This window comes from Narcine bancroftii, chromosome 9 (genome assembly GCF_036971445.1).
Source record: "Narcine bancroftii isolate sNarBan1 chromosome 9, sNarBan1.hap1, whole genome shotgun sequence".
Classification (NCBI taxonomy): Eukaryota; Metazoa; Chordata; class Chondrichthyes; order Torpediniformes; family Narcinidae; genus Narcine; species Narcine bancroftii.
In genome coordinates this window covers 89,869,523-89,888,959 of record NC_091477.1, presented here as the reverse complement: position 1 = coordinate 89,888,959, position 19,437 = coordinate 89,869,523, and the positions used below count along the sequence as shown (strand labels likewise).

Sequence of the window (19,437 nt, the reverse complement as noted above, 5' to 3'; positions counted from 1 at the left end):
GTTTGTGAGGAAGAACAAAGCAAGAAGTTATTAATGCAAGACAATGCCCTCCATAATGTTTGGACAAAGACAATTTTTTTCCTTTATTACCCCCTGTGCTTCACAGTTTGATTTGTAATCAAACAATTCATGTGATTAAAGTGCACAATCCAGTTTTTATTCAAGGTTATTTGTATATACTCTGGTTTGACCATGTAGAAATTGCAGCACTTTTTATACATAGGACCCCCATTTTAGGGCACCAGAATACTTGGGACATAACAATGGTATGTGTATTAAAGTAATCATGTTTAGTACTTTGTTGTATATTCCTTGCATGCAATGACTGCTTGAAGTCTGCGATTCATAGACATTACCAGTGCTGAGTGTCTTCTCTGGTGATGCTCTGCTAGGCCTATTGCTATTGAAAATGGATAGTTTTATTTCTGACCAGGGACAGTTACTGATTGTTCAGCGGGAGAAAAAAGCATGCACTGTGTGGAGTACCGGAGCAGCGAGCTGGGAGAGTGAACAGCTGTGTGGAGCGTGAGAGCTGGGCACTGAAGCCAGTAGGCTCGTTGAGAGTGCACCTGCTGCTGTCCACCCCTCTTCTTCAAAGTGCACTGCTGAAGACACGTGCTGCAACAGTTAAACCGTCCAGCGTACTGAGGAATGTGTTTTCACCCGGCAGCTCCAGCTAAAAGGCAGGAGGCTGAGCTGCTCTCTTCGTAGGTGCCAGCACTGCTGTTCTGACAGCAGATTTTACACTCTAATACCCAAAGTGTGTGTCCAACCTGTGCTTCTCCAGTCCACTTTCAAGAAGAGTTTTTGTGACAAAGGTCACTTGGTCTAACCCAAGGCAGGAATTTGGTGGAGAAGACTTAGTGTAACAGAGGGTCACCAGGTGCAATCCAAAAGAGGGCTTCATAGATGCGGACTGGGAGGTCACTGTAAGAAACTCTTTGTGAAAAAACTGAAGGTGGTCATTACTGTCTCCTGCATTCATCTGCAAAGGTTGTAAGTCTGCTTGGTTTCATCATCTCTCTCCACATTCAATTCAAACACCTGTGCACAACTGAACTAAGACATTAAAGGCTTGAGACCAAATTCTGCAGACTGTTCTTTTGACTGACTGACTGACTTGACGAGACTGACTTGGGTTTTGTTTTGGGAGTTTAATTTGGGGCATTTGTTAGACTGTAATGATCTGAGTATTATTTACACATACGCACTATAAATATGCATTGTTAGTATATATTGCCATAAAGGCTTATGTTTTGGAGTTGAGTTTTATTGAGATATTATTGACAATTATTAATAAATTTTGAGTTAAACTTAACCCATCTGTTTATGCGTCTTTCAATTGCTGCTGGTGAGGCATAAGATAAAGTGGGGGCTTGTCATCTGGGATATTTAACCAAATTTTGGAAGCTTATTTGTAGATGTGCTACAGAAAGAGCATAGAATTTGGAGCTTAGTAATGGATTAAATTTCAGTGATTGGTTAAATTCCTTTTGCAAGCTAATAAAGTATGTGTGGGGGAAAAAAATCAGCATCAATGGATATAAAAAAAAGTTATGGAGTCACCCTCTCTGGAAGAATTGCGAAGAGCTAGAAAGCACGAATTGATGACTGTTGGTCAAAAATTAGAAATTGCCTCAATGAAACCTCAAATGAAAAAGGTGGAGGAAAATTGCAAAATACTATATAGAAGAAGGAAAATTTGGCAAAGAAATGTTAGAGCACTTTCCCAAGAGTAAAACCTCTGAGAAAACACAGTTGGAATTAAAGAGATTAATTGGAGGCAGCTGAGAACCAGAAGAGATTAGAATTGGAGGCAGCCAAGAGACAAAAGAAGTTAGACCTAAAAATGGAAAGGAAGATATTAGAAATTGAAGCAGCTGAGAGACAAAAGCAATTTGAAATGGAAGGTGAGACTAGGCTAGATATGAGTTAGAAAAGCGTAGAATGGAGAAAGAAGGAAGAGAAAGAAGAAAAGTAGTGCCACAAGATCCATCACCTGGTCCTGGGTGGGGGGGGGGGGGGGTGGGGTGTGGTTTATGTCTAGTAGAGAAATTAGGTTAGTTCCACCATTTGATGAAGCAGCATCCCTATCAGATGCACATAGAAAAGTGTAGTTTAATGGATCAGGAACTTGACTACGTGTTAAAAGAATGATATAATCCGAAAGTCAACTTTAGATTGTACTTCACCGTGTGTGTTGGTACCCAAGGCAGATGGCATCGTTGGGTTTTGTATGGATTATAGAAAGGTGATGAAAGTGGATGCCTATCCAATTCCAAGAATAGACTGTAATGACAAAGTGGGAGGGGCTAAATTCTTTATTTAAATAGATTTGTTAAAGGGGTGTTGGTGTGTGCCTTTTTAACAGAAAGAGGAAGAGAGGTTTTGACATTCGCGGCCTCATCTGGGCTGTACAAGTACAATGTGATGCCCTTCGGAATGAAGAATGCTCCAGGGACTTTCAAAGAATGGTGAATTCAGCGATTCAGGGATTGAGGAATGCGGGTGCTTACAATACGGCATTGAGGCTATACTGCTTGAATAACAAGCAACCAAGGATTACTTTCAACATGCATGTTGAAATCTGTGTGCATACATATTTATACCTTTCTTTTTCTTTCTTTGGCTTGGCTTCGTGGACGAAGATTTATGGAGGGGGTAAATGTCCACGTCAGCTGCAGGTTCGTTTGTGGCTGACAAGTCCGATGTGGGACAGGCAGACACGGTTGCAGGGGAAAATTGGTTGGTTGGGGTTGGGTGTTGGGTTTTTCCTCCTTTGTCTTTTGTCAGTGAGGTGGGCTCTGCGGTCTTCTTCAAAGGAGGTTGCTGCCCGCTGAACTGTGAGGCGCCAAGATGTACGGTTTGAGGCGATATCAGTGCACTGGCGGTGGTCAATGTGGCAGGCACCAAGAGATTTCTTTAGTCAGTCCTTATACCTCTTCTTTGGTGCACCTCTGTCACGGTGGCCAGTGGAGAGCTCGCCATATAACACGATCTTGGGAAGGCGATGGTCCTCCATTCTGGAGACGTGACCCACCCAGCGCAGCTGGATCTTCAGCAGCGTGGACTCGATGCTGTTGGGCTCTGCCATCTCGAGTACTTCGATGTTGGTGATGAAGTCGCTCCAATGAATGTTGAGGATGGAGCGGAGACAATGCTGGTGGAAGCGTTCTAGGAGCCGTAGGTGATGCCGGTAGAGGACCCATGATTCGGAGCCGAACAGGAGTGTGGGTATGACAACGGCTCTGTATACGCTAATCTTTGTGAGGTTTTTCAGTTGGTTGTTTTTCCAGACTCTTTTGTGTAGTCTTCCAAAGGTGCTATTTGCCTTGGCGAGTCTGTTGTCTATACCTTTACTAGTTTAATGTTTAACAGGAGGAATTTGCAGTTCATCTAACACCAGAGAATCGTAATGAAGATATTGGGGTGCATCTGAATATTAATATGTTCTTTTTATGTCAGTGATGTCTTCAAAAAGTGCTACGATGATGATAAAGACTGATGGTTAGGGAGGTGATTTAATGGGATTGTATTATACCATGAAGAATAGTCTCTTTCATTGAATATAGTTGTCAAATGTTGAGACTTTTAGGTGGTGATACTTCAATTTGATAACTCCAGGTTGTGAGATTGCCTTTGAAGAGTATAGACCCCAATTCCAATTGGTTATCTCAGCTGCTCGAATTGGAAGCAATTGCCAATGTGCCCAGAAGAAATGGGAAGCTCCAAGTTTACCAGCACAAGTTCCCAAAAGTATTATTATATGTTTCAGTAGAAGAGGATTGACATTTAAAGTTGGATTTCAGGTTATCAATGAGGTCTATTCTTGTGCAGAAAAGTAGATCTCAGATGGAGAATAACAAAGAGGATCATGTTAATAGCATGAAAGGTAGGGTGTGGGATATTTTGCTAAGGTTCACGGTGCTTGGCATCGGTTCTTGATGGCATGTTAAAGCTTCCTACTAGGGAAGAACATGCTGTGTTGCCTGTGTACAGGTATTTGAAGAGGAGATTTAATAGAGGACTAGAAGAAGTCATGTATATTGATTCTTGGTTGCAATTAAAAATAGAGTAGGAAATTAAACTCAAAGGAAAAATGTAATAGGGGTTTGAAGTAGTGCTATTTCATGTTCAGTTATGATTTCAGTAAACGTGGATCAAATGTGTTGCTTTTTTAAAAAATAATGCGTTGTGCTGCTTGGTTAAAGAGAAAATCTGCGGGTCATGTTTAAAATGATCAAATTTTACTTGATTTTTCAACACTTCCAGTTTGTCATTGCAATTTCATTTTAATTTAGAGATACAGCGCAGTGGGCTTTGGACTTGGGGTGAGGGGCCGTACACAGCCTTTAGAGCCTCGTAGAAACCCCTGAAGTCGCCAATGTCCGCGCTGAGCTGGGTTCGTTTGGCGAGGCTAGTCCACCACTCATTTTGGATCTCCCGGAGTTTGCGCTGAAGATGGCTGCATGCGCGACGGAAGGCTTTTTTCTTTTCTGGCCAGGACGGCTTTGTAAGGTGAGCCTGGTGGGCAGCTCGCTTCTTTACCAGCAGCTCCTGGATTTCCTGGCTGTTTTCGTCAAACCAGTCCTTGTTTTTCCTGGAGGAGAAGCCCAGTACCTCTTCAGTGGATTGCAGTATGGTAGTCTTCAACTGATCCCAGAGGGTTTCAGGGGACGGGTCCGTGAGGCGGGTTGCATCGTCGAGCTTTGCTTTGAGGTTTGCCTGGAAGTTTCCTCTCGCTTCGTCTGACTGCAGGTTTCCAACATTGAACCTCTTTCTGGGGGCTTTATTGTTCCTGGGCTTTGGCTTGAAGTGAAGGTTGAGCTTGCAGCGAACCAGCCGGTGGTCAGTGTGGCATTCCGCGCTAGGCATGACCCTGGTGTGGAGCACATCTTGTTTGTCACTTTCTCGCACCAGGATGTAGTCCAGGAGGTGCCAGTGTTTGGATCGGGGATGCATCCAGGTGGTCTTAAGGCTGTCCCTCTGCTGAAAAAGGGTGTTTGTAATGACAAGTCGCTGTTCTGCGCAGAGCTCCAACAGGAGGCGCCCATTGTCGTTGCACTTGCCGACGCCATGCTTGCCCAGGATTCCTGGCCAGGTTTCTGAGTCTTTGCCGACACGAGCGTTGAAGTCGCCCAGGATGACAACCTTGTCGGCTGTAGGGGTACGTTGGATGAGGTTGCGCAGGTCGGTGTAGAACTTGTTCTTTTCTGCTGGTTCTGCCTGGAGGGTTGGAGCATAGACACTGATGAGGGTGATGTGACGCTTGTTTTGAAGTGGGAGTCGCATGGACATGATTCGGTCCGAGAGGCCTGTCGGAAGGTTTTCGAGTTTGGAGGCAATGAAGCTCTTGACCATGAAGCCTACACCAGATAGGCGTCGTTCATCCGAAGGCTTGCCAGACCAGTAGAGTGTGTAGCCCGCGCCGCGTTCTTGGAGGCTGCCTACATCTGCCAGGCGGACTTCACTGAGAGCGGCTATGTCGATGCCAAGTCTGAGGAGTTCATGTGCAATGAGGGCAGACCGACATTCAGGTCGGTGGCTGTCAGCCTTGTCTAGCATGGTTCTGATGTTCCAGCATGCTAGCTTGAGTTTGTGAGCATCTTTTGAGGGGGAGGACGTGGAGGGGGAGGACGTGGAGGGGGAGGACGTGGAGGGGGAGGACGTGGAGGGGGAGGACGTGGAGGGGGAGGACGTGGAGGGGGAGGACGTGGAGGGGGAGGACGTGGAGGGGGAGGACGTGGAGGGGGAGGACGTGGAGGGGGAGGACGTGGAGGGGGAGGACGTGGAGGGGGAGGACGTGGAGGGGGAGGACGTGGAGGGGGAGGACGTGGAGGGGGAGGACGTGGAGGGGGAGGACGTGGAGGGGGAGGACGTGGAGGGGGAGGACGTGGAGGGGGAGGACGTGGAGGGGGAGGACGTGGAGGGGGAGGACGTGGAGGGGGAGGACGTGGAGGGGGAGGACGTGGAGGGGGAGGACGTGGAGGGGGAGGACGTGGAGGGGGAGGACGTGGAGGGGGAGGACGTGGAGGGGGAGGACGTGGAGGGGGAGGACGTGGAGGGGGAGGACGTGGAGGGGGAGGACGTGGAGGGGGAGGACGTGGAGGGGGAGGACGTGGAGGGGGAGGACGTGGAGGGGGAGGACGTGGAGGGGGAGGACGTGGAGGGGGAGGACGTGGAGGGGGAGGACGTGGAGGGGGAGGACGTGGAGGGGGAGGACGTGGAGGGGGAGGACGTGGAGGGGGAGGACGTGGAGGGGGAGGACGTGGAGGGGGAGGACGTGGAGGGGGAGGACGTGGAGGGGGAGGACGTGGAGGGGGAGGACGTGGAGGGGGAGGACGTGGAGGGGGAGGACGTGGAGGGGGAGGACGTGGAGGGGGAGGACGTGGAGGGGGAGGACGTGGAGGGGGAGGACGTGGAGGGGGAGGACGTGGAGGGGGAGGACGTGGAGGGGGAGGACGTGGAGGGGGAGGACGTGGAGGGGGAGGACGTGGAGGGGGAGGACGTGGAGGGGGAGGACGTGGAGGGGGAGGACGTGGACCTGTCCTCGGGCCTGCGCAAAGGAGCTTTTAGGTGGAGTGCAGTGCGCGCAGTACTGGCCCCACCCTTTACACCCATGGTTCGTGTGCCGTGGCCAAGCAAGCTGGGACGTGGCAGCGAGGTCCTTGGGTCGTAGGTTTTATATCGGAGTGGCCTTCTCCTATGCAGGTTTCTTACCCTGGCTGGAGGGGCCTGCCTCCCCTCCTAGGTCGGTCCATACTGCCCGGACCGGGGCCGAGGCCGCCGCAGTTCACCCTGTGCCTGGATTGGGGCCGCCGCCTCCCACTCTGCCCGGATCGGGGCCTTCGCCTGCCCCACTCGACCGAGGCCGGGGCCGCCGTCTCCCCCTTGCTCCTGCCCGTATCGGGGCCGCCGCCGTCTACCGATGAGAAGAATAGGATGACACAAAATAAATCTCCATGTCTCCCGAAGAACAGGACATCTGCGTAGCTGCAGCTGAGGTGATGAGAACCCTATCCAAGACCTAACCCAAGCCGCTGCGCAGCTCAGACGGCAAAGTCCTCCTCAGCGACAAGATCTCCATCCTCAACCAATGGTCAGAACACTTCCAATCTCTTTTCAGTGCCAACCGCTCAGTCCAAGATTCCACCCTGCTCCAGCTCCCTCAACAGCCCCTAAGGCTAGAGCTGGATGAGGTTCCCACCCTGGATGAGACATATAAGGCAATCGAACAACTGAAAAGTGGCAAAGCAGCAGGTATGGATGGAATCCCCCCAGAAGTCTGGAAGGCTGGCGGCAAAACTCTGCATGCCAAACTGCATGAGTTTTTCAAGCTTTGTTGGGACCAAGGTAAACTGCCTCAGGATCTTCGTGATGCCACCATCATCACCCTGTACAAAAACAAAGGCGAGAAATCAGACTGCTCAAACTACAGGGGAATCACGTTGCTCTCCATTGCAGGCAAAATCTTCGCTAGGATTCTACTAAATAGAATAATACCTAGTGTCGCCGAGAATATTCTCCCAGAATCACAGTGCGGCTTTCGTGCAAACAGAGGAACCACTGACATGGTCTTTGCCCTCAGACAGCTCCAAGAAAAGTGCAGAGAACAAAACAAAGGACTCTACATCACCTTTGTTGACCTCACCAAAGCCTTCGACACCGTGAGCAGGAAAGGGCTTTGGCAAATACTAGAGCGCATCGGATGTCCCCCAAAGTTCCTCAACATGATTATCCAACTGCACGAAAACCAACAAGGTCGGGTCAGATACAGCAATGAGCTCTCTGAACCCTTCTCCATTAACAATGGCGTGAAGCAAGGCTGTGTTCTCGCACCAACCCTCTTTTCAATCTTCTTCAGCATGATGCTGAACCAAGCCATGAAAGACCCCAACAATGAAGACGCTGTTTACATCCGGTACCGCACGGATGGCAGTCTCTTCAATCTGAGGCGCCTGCAAGCTCACACCAAGACACAAGAGAAACTTGTCCGTGAACTACTCTTTGCAGATGATGCCGCTTTAGTTGCCCATTCAGAGCCAGCTCTTCAGCGCTTGACGTCCTGCTTTGCGGAAACTGCCAAAATGTTTGGCCTGGAAGTCAACCTGAAGAAAACTGAGGTCCTCCATCAGCCAGCTCCCCACCATGACTACCAGCCCCCCCACATCTCCATCGGGCACACAAAACTCAAAACGGTCAACCAGTTTACCTATCTCGGCTGCACCATTTCATCAGATGCAAGGATCGACAATGAGATAGACAACAGACTCGCCAAGGCAAATAGCGCCTTTGGAAGACTACACAAAAGAGTCTGGAAAAACAACCAACTGAAAAACCTCACAAAGATAAGCGTATACAGAGCCGTTGTCATACCCACACTCCTGTTCGGCTCCGAATCATGGGTCCTCTACCGGCACCACCTACGGCTCCTAGAACGCTTCCAACAGCGTTGTCTCCGCTCCATCCTCAACATCCATTGGAGCGCTTACACCCCTAACGTCGAAGTACTCGAGATGGCAGAGGTCGACAGCATCGAGTCCACGCTGCTGAAGATCCAGCTCGCTGGATGGGTCACGTCTCCAGAATGGAGGACCATCGCCTTCCCAAGATCGTGTTATATGGCGAGCTCTCCACTGGCCACCGTGACAGAGGTGCACCAAAGAAAAGGTACAAGGACTGCCTAAAGAAATCTCTTGGTGCCTGCCACATTGACCACCGCCAGTGGGCTGATAACGCCTCAAACCGTGCATCTTGGAGCCTCACAGTTTGGCGGGCAGCAACCTCCTTTGAAGAAGACCGCAGAGCCCACCTCACTGACAAAAGGCAAAGGAGGAAAAACCCAACACCCAACCCCAACCAACCAATTTTCCCTTGCAACCGCTGCAATCATGTCTGCCTGTCCCGCATTGGACTTGTCAGCCACAAACGAGCCTGCAGCTGACGTGGACTTTTTACCCCCTCCATAAATCTTCGTCCGCGAAGCCAAGCCAAAGAAAGAGATACAGCACAATAACAGGCCTTCAGGCCCATGAGCACGTGCCACCCAATACACGAGTTAACATGCAAGGTTGGATGAAAGTGGGAAGGTGGGATGAAAGTAGAGCACCCAGAGGAAACCTTTGCAGTCACAGGGAGAACATACAAAGCCCCTTACAGACAGCACTGTATTCGAACCTGCGTGTGTGGGTGTGCATGCGCACACGCGCTGGAATGGGATTTTGACATTTTATTTGTAGTTTCATTGAATTGTTACTTTTAGACTTAAGCTTGTAGAAAGAAATATACAATTACTTAACAGTGTCATTCTGCTCTGGAAGACTTCCAAAACTTGCAAGAAACTTCCATGTAAACTATAAATCATTTCTTAGAATTTTAGATGTAATCGTACAAAATAAATGATACCAAGGAAGGAGTTAATGGCTGTAATCTAATCTGAGGGCTCAGATGGCATTGTAAAGTTCTCATTCTTTGGTTAATGATGCCATCTGATCACCTCACTTAAATTACAACTATGTAATTCATTCTCTGTGAATCCAATATTAAACTGTCATATTACTATTATTTCATTATCCTAATGCATAGTCTGAGTTGAGTTAGCTCAATATTGGCAAACCTTTTTTAGTTATCTAGTGGAGTTTGACAAATCTCAATCATATTAAAAACAGATGGCAAATCTAATTTGGACATTACTTTTGTAGTAGTGACTAGTAAAATTATAGAATAATTTAAAAGGAACAAATTTATGGGTAATCTGTACAACAGTTAGTAAATTGCTGCTATGTTGCCATAGCAGCAAGCATGGCTTTAGCAAGGCATGATCTTGTCTAATCAAATCTCATTGGCTTTCAAAGATTTGGTTCCTAAATGTGATGTTGCAAACCTTATTATTTGGTTAACCAAACTCCCAAAGACCTCTACAAACTTTTTTCAAAGTTCTTATAGGGAAATGAAAAAGGGACAAAATTGTGGAAATAAAATCAGAAAATGACATAAATTGAACAGTTGTTCTCATGAACGATCTTCACTCAACCATGTGGGAGTGATTTAGTGACTGATCTGATAGCGTGATAGCCTCATTAGACAAATGTACCTCAGAGGTCTGTGGTGTATTTCTTGGTTTAGATTGGCATGCATGCACCTACCTCCTGTAGATTAAGCGAACCCATAAAACTCATCTCCATGAATGTGCTTAAATATCCTGCCAGCAGTTATCTGTGGCATTTCATTAACACGCCATGGTTTGTCTGTCCCTCTCATCTTTCCTGTAAAATCCATATTCTATTCTATCCACCCAAGCCCTAGAGCACATTTCTCAAAAAGATTACCTCACTGTTTCCTGCCTCAACTTCTGCACCAAATAACTTCTCCTCCATGATGATTTTAACATCTGCTTCAACTTCTCTTGCCAAATCTCCATTAAATTCAGCTAAAAAAAAAATTAGGGACCACTCTTGAAAATTAAAGATTTTTAAAATTTTACCTTCAGTATTCATGATGAAATTCAACAGCTGAGTACTACCTATATAGATTCAAGTGTATGCCCATGAAAAATAATAGTCATGAATATTTTAGATTTTCATGGAAATTTTGAGAGAAAAGTTGAAATTTTACTTTGATTAAATTATTTGATTCACCTTTCTACAATAAACACAAATTACAAGTTGGGTTCAGATTAGTTTTGGGTTTTCTGCAGATATCTTAACTTCAGTTATTGTTATTTTTAAATTGAGGAAAATATAAGTGTGGCACCAAAAACAATTATACAAGAATAGTATGCAATAGACATAGACAATAGTGATTTGAGATCAAACAATTGGCTTTTTAAAAAAGGTTATGGGAGGCAGAAAGACTGGGATGGGGAGTTTCAACAGGAAATACGAAACAGGAAAAGTTTGACAAGTTTTAACTGGTAATATTTTTCAACCAATAATATAAAAACAAAGAAGGTCCTGATAGAGAAGAAAAAAAGCTACTTTCATTAAGGAGAATATTTGGAAGATTTTTTTCTGGATCATTGAATTTTTTTCCTGCTGTATATAATTTAAAGCACAGTTTTGGTGTTCTTTTGGCATCAAGGACAAATTGTTGTACTCTTTTCAAATGGATATATCTAATTTTTTTTTAAAAAATGAGTAACTCATTATTAACAGTACTTTGAAACTCCAGGTGGTTGTATGAGATATTGTGCCAATGGTAATTCTTCTGAGTACCCCAACAGTTCAGCAGATGTTAAATAAGAATGCAGGAAGGCACGAACGTGTTACTGTTAAGTCATAATTGGCGCATAATTAATGATCCAGTGGATTTATTAAAATGACCTTAAACATTCTTAAGTGAAAGAGCATAAAGCTTTTTTGTCAAGATGTATACATGTGGGTGGATTAGAGGATATGATCAAGATGAACTATGAAGGTGATCAAAAGTGATGCTGCATTCAGTAATGAGGAAAATGGAAGAATTTATTGTTAAACAAATAAAAATAAATTGTGTATATATAAGGATGATTTTCAGAATCCCTATCTTGTTTCATTTTAGATAATTCTGTCACCCATGTATCAGACCAGTCAGCTGGCAGACTGGTCCATGGTCCACACACAAAATGCTGGAGGAACTCAGCAGGCCAAGAACCATCCAGGGAGGGCAATGAATGGACAGTCATTGTTTCAGGCAGAAAACCCTTCAGCAAGATTTGGAAGAAACCAGGCAGAATCCAGACTAAAAGGGTGGGAGGAGGAGCACAAGTTGCCACTTGATAGGAGAATGCAAGAAAGGAGGTGAGGGAGAAAGGAAGAAATGAGAATAATGTAAAAAGCTAGGAGGTGATGGAAGGTAGAGGCCAGGAGGGGACTGAGGAAGATGTGTTCTGAAAGGGGAGGACAGTATTTGAATTCACCACTAGGTGGTGCATTAGAGCAACTTCAAAGCCTGTTGATTTCAGTTAGTGTGGCCTGTGGCCAGCACTTAAGTCAAATCCCTGATGCGATCTTACTGTGTGGGGTACTGGAAGTGGGAACTTGCATTTTTAAAAAATAATGGCATGCCCATAAACTCTACCACAATATTTTCATAATAAAACTTGTACTGCTTGTAATGGGTGTCAATGTCTGTTCTTGTATTTTCTTTAATTTCACCTCACATAAGGAGTTGGTCAGTTGTGTTGGATGGACAACAGCAGATGAGTTATTTTCATCCAGTGATGATCACCAAATTCTGAAGTGGAATCTGATAACAAATGAAGCAGTTCAAGTAGTAAGACTTGCAGAAGAAATCTATCCGATAGATCTACATTGGTTCCCCAAGACAGGCGGCAAGAAGCAGATCCAGGCAGAAATATTTGTGCTCACCAGTACTGATGGTAAGACTTGTCAAAAGCTAAATGTTATTTTTGTTTGACTCTGGCAAATATTCATTGCTTTTGGCAACAAATAGTAATTTCAAAGAAAACTTAAAATGCAGACCTTTTATTATTTATTGTAAATCATTATTTTTCCTTTTTGATACAAGGGATAAAATAATCTCCATTCTGAGTGTCCAAGAAATGAAACCCTACATGGAGAACACAATGAATAGAAGTAAAACATGATAGTTTGCAGACATTGTGGTTAAAGTAAAAACACAATTAATCAGGTCAAACAATGTACTTCATATAGCAAAGATGAAGACACATAACCAACATTTCAGGCTTGACCTGCTGAGTTTCTTCAGATTTGTTTTTACTTCAACCACTGTGTCTGCAGACTTTTATGTTTTACTTCTGTCTACTGCAAAACTCCGAAATCCTCCCCATCTATAATCCCTGCTACTCTCAAGCTCTATGCCCATGTACTCACCCAGAATTGCTTCTGCAGCCAATTTGTCTTCCTCACTCCTCGCCTCTGCCTTTGTTTTGTGCCTTGTGGCTTCCAGCTCCGTCCGATTCCAGGGCTCTCAGTTTGGCCTCTGCAAGGATCTGAGGTACCTGCACAGAATTGACTGCTGCTCTCTTTGCTTGTCTCGACACAAAGGCTCAAGCCTGAAACATTGGTTATGTATCTTTATCTTTGCTACATAAAGTACACTGTTTGACATGATGCAGATTACATCCCATTTTATTTCCATGCAAACAATATATCTTAGCACTAACTTGAGAAAATGAGCCTCAAGTAAACCAGTTAAATATTTTTCTATTTCCTATGCCTCAGCTCTGGTTTCTGAAATTAAAGTTAGTGCCAATATTTTACTGAGGGTCCATAACCACTAACAACTAGACTAAGACTGCTTAAACTTTGACTGTAAAATGCCTTTGTGACCAGGAAATGTTATAATTCTCTCAGGCTGGGGTTGCTTCAATATCATACAAGTTTTTAATCTAGTGTGCCCCAATGTAAATGTAATATATTTTTGTTTCATAATTTACAACAAAATAATTTGTTCAAACTTAAAATTAAACTATTGTATTTAATAAAATTGCTGGTTATTGTCAATTTTATGGTATGGTAAATTGAAAATGAAGTACAAGAGCTAAATAGATAACACTAGAGTCAGTAATCAGGAAAAATGTGAAACATTAAAATTGAAGATGGGGATTGTTTTTTTCTGAGCCTAAACAGTAGGAATAAGTGTCACAGACGCTTTTTATGTTAATATGGAACAGTGGCATTTTCTGAAATATACTCAAGCTCAGAACACAAAAGGTAAACAGATTTACATGGTATTTGCTGAAGTAAATTGAAACTTTTTTTCACCCCTAAAAAAAATTCTGAGTTCATCCATATTATTGGTCTCAAGTATCATAATGAATTTACAGGATTTTCTATGTTCTGTGCTGTGTTTATCTGGTTGGATTTTTAACTTAAAAATTTAAGAACTTTGTTCAGAAGATCAATATTTCACAAAGCTGAACATGGTTGTTGTTAGAGTCAACTATTCAGAAAGGCCACAACCTTATTAGTTAATAGGCTGCTTTTCTGAGCTAGTTAAGTTTTAAGTATGTGTTGTTATCTGCTTAATTTTTTTTTTAAAATGTGGGCTATAAGTACTGTGGTCAAGATAGACCAAATCTGGGGAAGTTTCTCTGGATCCTTGCAAATTGTGAACAGCTGCATACATTTTTCTTGGTGACACAGAGACTGTAGATTTTGGAGTCAGGGGCAAAAACAAATAAACTGCTGGAGGAACTCAGCAGGTCAAGCAACAACTATGATTGTGAGGTGGGGGAGAATTGTCCAGATGCATGAGGGCCTGATGTTGGGTCTCAACTTGAAAATTCCTTCCTCCATGTAATCCCACCGATGATGGTTGACCTACTGAGCTCTTCCAGCAATTTGATTTTTGTATTTTTTTAAAGCAATATATGAGAAAAGCTGTAGAGAAAGTGAGTGATGATCCAGAGAAGTGTTGTTATTAAGGTGGACATTTTAAATAGTATTTAATTTTCATAAAAATTCATGCAAGGAGAGAAACTGACTGGATTAGAGAGTACATTATGAAGCATCATGTGACCCTGTGGATGATGTCATTTTTTTTCTTTAAGCATGTACATCAAAAATAAACTAATCTGATTATACTTTACTATATGCATAAATAGTTGGATAATTAAAGTATTGATCAATTATTTCATTTTCCAAAGGCAAATTTCATTTAGTCTCAAAGACTGGACGAGTGGAAAAAAGTGTAGAAGCGCACCGTGGAGCTGTATTGGCAGGGAGGTGGAACTACGAGGGAACTGCTTTGGTAACAGGTGATTAGAAAAAGTATAAAGTTAATATAATCTTTTTGGATTTGTAATAATTGATATCATCCTTAAATCCTCGTGTTCCATGGGTAGCAAGAGTGCATTTCAGTGAAATAAGCTTCCTTAGTAATATACTTATTGTAGAAATCACATGCTGCATTTACATATCAGGATATTTCCAAGAGGGCTCAATAAGGTTGTACTTCCAAAGTCAGACATACATAAGAGACCGCAGATTTTAGAATTTATTTTTGCTTCATTCTGCTGGAGTAACTCAGCAGGTCGAGCATCATTGGTGGGTCTGAACTTTTATCAAGATTGAGAGTGCAGAGGGGAGATAGGAAGTATAATAAGGATAAGATTGGAGGGGTTGGACAGGACCAGGAGGGGATTGATGAACCAGGGGTGGGTGAAGACAACAGATAAATGGGGAAACAGGTTGTTGATTGGCAGATACCAGTCAGGGAGAAATAAGCAATGAAGGAAGATGAGCCATCCAGGGTGAAATTGGAGATGGCTTGAGTGGGGTGATAAGTGGAGACAAAGGCTACTAATTCTGGAATCTGACAAGGTAACAGTAATTATATAATGAAAAATAAAGAGAGTTGAAGGATGGATGGGACATGATGGAACTGAAACAGGGAGGGAGTGTTTGGAATCCTGTTGGTGAAATGTGGATGGAACCAGAGGAAATGGGTTGAGAATGGATGGAGGGGTGGATGAGAAAGGGACAAAAATAGATGGGGGGCCATTGGGGAAGAATGAAATTAGCTTGGTAGAAGAGAGAGGGGATTCAGTATTTTAAATTGGAAAATTCAGTATTCATACTATTGCATTTGTTGATTCCCCAGATGGAAAATTAAATGTTGTTCTTCTAGTTTGCATTGAGCCTCACACTGGCAGTGACAAAGGCCAAAGATGGATAGATTGTGTGAGAATGGGAAGGACAGTCAAAAAGGTATGGAACCAGAAGCTTGAATTGGCTAATGAGCTCAGAAATGGTCTCCAGGTCTGTTTAGTCGCACCAATGTGGAGGAGGCCACATTGGGTTCACCAAATGTTATAGATGAGGTGGGAGGAAATGGATGCGAATCTTTGCCTGCATGAGCTGTGTAGGTCCCTGAATGGTGGTGACAGAGAAGGTGTCAAAGCAAGTATTGCATCTCCTGTGGTTGCAAGGAAAAGTACAGGGTTCATTGAGAGGTTGGTAGGGAGAGATGTGGACAAGGGAGTCATGCAAGAAGCAATCCTCATGGAACGGGAAAGAGGGGCCACGTTTTCTGAAATGGAAGGCCACATCATGAGAGCTTTTAAAGCTATGGTCTTAAATAATACATATTTATAGTACCTGCAATATATTTTTCTAGTTGTTCTGAAACTTCACAATGACTTCCATTGGATGATCAACCATAATCTTAATTTGTTTAATTTAGTTTTGGTTCATCTATCGTATCTCTGAAATTATTGAATAATAATATTTGTCAATGGGAAAAAGATTGCCGTTGGCATATCCATAAGCTCAAAAGTTCTTTTCACACTGGGATCAGTGAGGATCATGCTAATGTAACTGGGTCAAACTGGTGTGGTCACCTGTACTGTCAGATCTCATTGTACAATTTATGTACAAATAAATTTCAATCAGTTTGAACACACAGTAGTTCTTGTGGATTTCAATAGACCACAACATATCTATTTACCTAGTAAAATTCCAGAATCTAATGCTCAATGGTTGCCAGTAAAACTGGATGGTACTACTTAAGGGTATTTTTCATTTATTTTGAGTAGAGGGGATTTAGGATGAGTGCTGGCTTCTAAATTAAAAGGTTGGCTAGTTTCGCTAAAACCAAGGAAATATCTGGAGCAAAAATCTAAAAATCATACTAGTCTGTTTCAGACTGGCTTATAGTTTTCTCTCCTTCTCGATAATTTTAAATCTCATCTTAGGAGCCATTTTCATGTTTCCAATTCCTGATTTTTTTTTTGTGCATCTATTTTAATTCATCTTGCTTGAGCGATTATCCCTAAGAATCCCTAACCGCTGGTGGAGATTAATGAAGTCTTGATGTTGAACCTTCGTAACAATTCTGATAGCTGGTGACTTGAAGTAATGAGACATGGTATTTTGCATGTCTATTACTTTAATGGAAGGCAAGTCTGGGAATGCTTCCAGATAGATAATAAAGAAACTTGCAAGACTTGTAAGTAGGAAATAAAGGTATTCATAGTTAAATTTCACATCTTATTGTTTGTATTCTCCAGTTGGTGAAGATGGGCAAATTAAAATTTGGTCCAAAACTGGAATGCTACGATCAACTATGGTACAACAAGGTAGGGTTTTGTATTGTTGCATTCTTCTAGATTTATTTTGAGAGGAAAATCCTTGTGGTATATATAAAATAGTCAAGAAATTGGAGTAAGTGCACTATTGATATCCATCACACGCCACACACACACTGAAAAACTGCTTTCAAAGTGAGTGTGTTATTATTGAAAAATACCATGTCTCATTATTTATCACAGGAATGAAGGCATACTTCACAGGTCTTTCATTCCTTGTTTATTCTTCCTGCAGCAGCAATTCACAGGTTATATTCTGTAACGGATAATTTATTGTCATCTATTAAATGATGCATATTTCTCCAAGAGCAGAAGAAATGGAAACTGGTTGAAGGCCCAGGCTCCTGATCCTGCTTTGCTATTTAATATCATGATAATTTTGTTTCATTTCCATTTTTCTACCTTTACTCACTTATGAACCAAAACTCTCATCGTGGTTTTGAATATATTCACTGATTCATCCTCCACATCTCACTGGAATAAGGAATTCCTAAAGTTCACCAGCAGAAATTCATCCTATCTTTGTCTTAAATGCGTATCCCCATTTACTCAGATGCCTTCTAATTCTTGATTGCCCTATGAAAAGGAATCATCCTCTCATCATCCCCTTTCAAAATCTTCTTTGTTTTAGAAAGATCATCTTTTATTATTCTAAATGCTAAAGATTTGTAGCCTAAGGTGACAAATCTCTCTTGAAATAGAACAGGAGCATGTAGACAACAGAACAGTTCTGCACAGGAACATGCCCTTTAGCCCATGTGACGGTGCCAAACCTAGTGACCAAATTAAACAAAAACTCTGTTATTTGTGCATAATGCTCTATACTCTGCATGTCTGCCTAGAAGCCTTGTAAATACTACTATCTATTTCCACTACTATACCTGGCAATCCACCCCAGACATATGCCATCTCTTATGTGTAAAATATTTCCACTTCACTTCTCATTCCCATACCTGCATATCCTCTCATGTTTGACATTTTTACCTTGCGATAAGGATTCTGACTGCCTACCTAAATATTACTGTTATAATTTTATGAACTTTTATCCCCTCAGACTCCAATGTTTCAGAAAAAAAAATGCAAGTTTCTCCATCTTCTACACTTAGGTCTTACCTTCTAACTCAGGCAGCATCCTGGTTAATCTTTTCTGTTCCCTTCCGTAGCCTCCACATACTTCATGTAATGAGGCAACCATAATTACGCACAGAATAGCTGAACCAAAATTTCATAAGTCTTCATAAGATGAAGCCTTCATCTAGAGCAGGGGTGTCAAACTCAAATTCACAGAGGGCCAAAATTAAAAACTTGGACTAAGTTGTGGGCCACACTAAATATTTATTGAAAATTTTCAACAACATCTGCATGTTTTCTCTTCTTTCAACATATGTAATGTTAAACTTTTTCTTATTAAAATAAATGTTTAATAATAGTTTTGATTAAACTCTTTCCAGAAGAAGCATTAACAAATGAGAAATAAAATATTCAATAAATAATATTTCTCTATAGCCTTTAAGCTCCTTTTAAATGTGTTTTTTTCACAAGCCAACAAGTCAAAAAAAATAACACCTTGCTTCAATGACAAACAGGTTTGTCTTTTAAAATAATGAACATATAGTCTGCCTCCCACCTGTCTTGAAAGGTCCTGTTTTCTGTCTTTGGTTTGGCCATTTTTCGTAAGGGGTTTATTACACGTGAGTTGGGTAACAGGTCGCAGATGCTAATGAAAGTAAAGAGAGGAGGTGGGGGTGATTAGCGGGCTGACGGGCCGGCGCTAATGCATTTGCAAAGCATTCTGGGATTTGTAGTATTAGCTGTGCATGCGCTATACTGGCGCGGCGGCCAGCGGGCCAGCTCTAATACATATTTGATATGATCTTGCGGGCCAAATATAATTATATCACGGGCCAAATTTGGCTCACGGGCCAAATTTGGCCCACGGGCCTGAGTTTGACATGTGTGATCTGGAGGATCAATGTCAGTGCCTTCTCTAAACTGCAACAATGCAGATATATTCTTCATAAAATGAGATCTAAACTATACATGGGTGTGATGCCACCCATGTTCTGCAGTAGCAAGTTGTAGCAATACTTCACTGTCTATTGTAAGAAAGACCAGGTTTCCATGTAGCATTATAGTAATCCAGTACCTGCTAGCTCATACTTCGTCTATTGTGCAGGAGGACACTCAGACCCTCTGTTCATTAGTATTCATTCTGCTCTATTTCCATTATATTCAACTTTTCTGTTTCTGACCAGAGTGAAGATAACCTCACATTTACCCATATTAACTGCCATTTTTTTTGTCTATTTGTTTAACCTATGAACGAGATATGTTTATATAATTTAATTATAAGTAAATATAACTATAGACTTTTATAATTTACT

The 19,437-nt window shown here is 42.7% G+C and overlaps 1 protein-coding gene across 5 annotated transcripts in view; it reads left to right on the top strand.

The window, feature by feature from the left end:
• The window catches only part of ift80 (intraflagellar transport 80 homolog (Chlamydomonas)), a 189,248-nt gene that overhangs the window by 32,677 nt on the left and 137,134 nt on the right, over nucleotides 1-19,437 (top strand). For all 5 annotated transcript variants that reach the window (XM_069896778.1, XM_069896777.1, XM_069896779.1 and 2 more), the window contains exons 3-5: nucleotides 12,143-12,358; nucleotides 14,612-14,722; nucleotides 16,976-17,044. In XM_069896778.1, coding sequence (XP_069752879.1) covers nucleotides 12,143-12,358; nucleotides 14,612-14,722; nucleotides 16,976-17,044 — 396 coding nt within the window. The remainder of the gene's footprint in view (nucleotides 1-12,142; nucleotides 12,359-14,611; nucleotides 14,723-16,975; nucleotides 17,045-19,437) is intronic.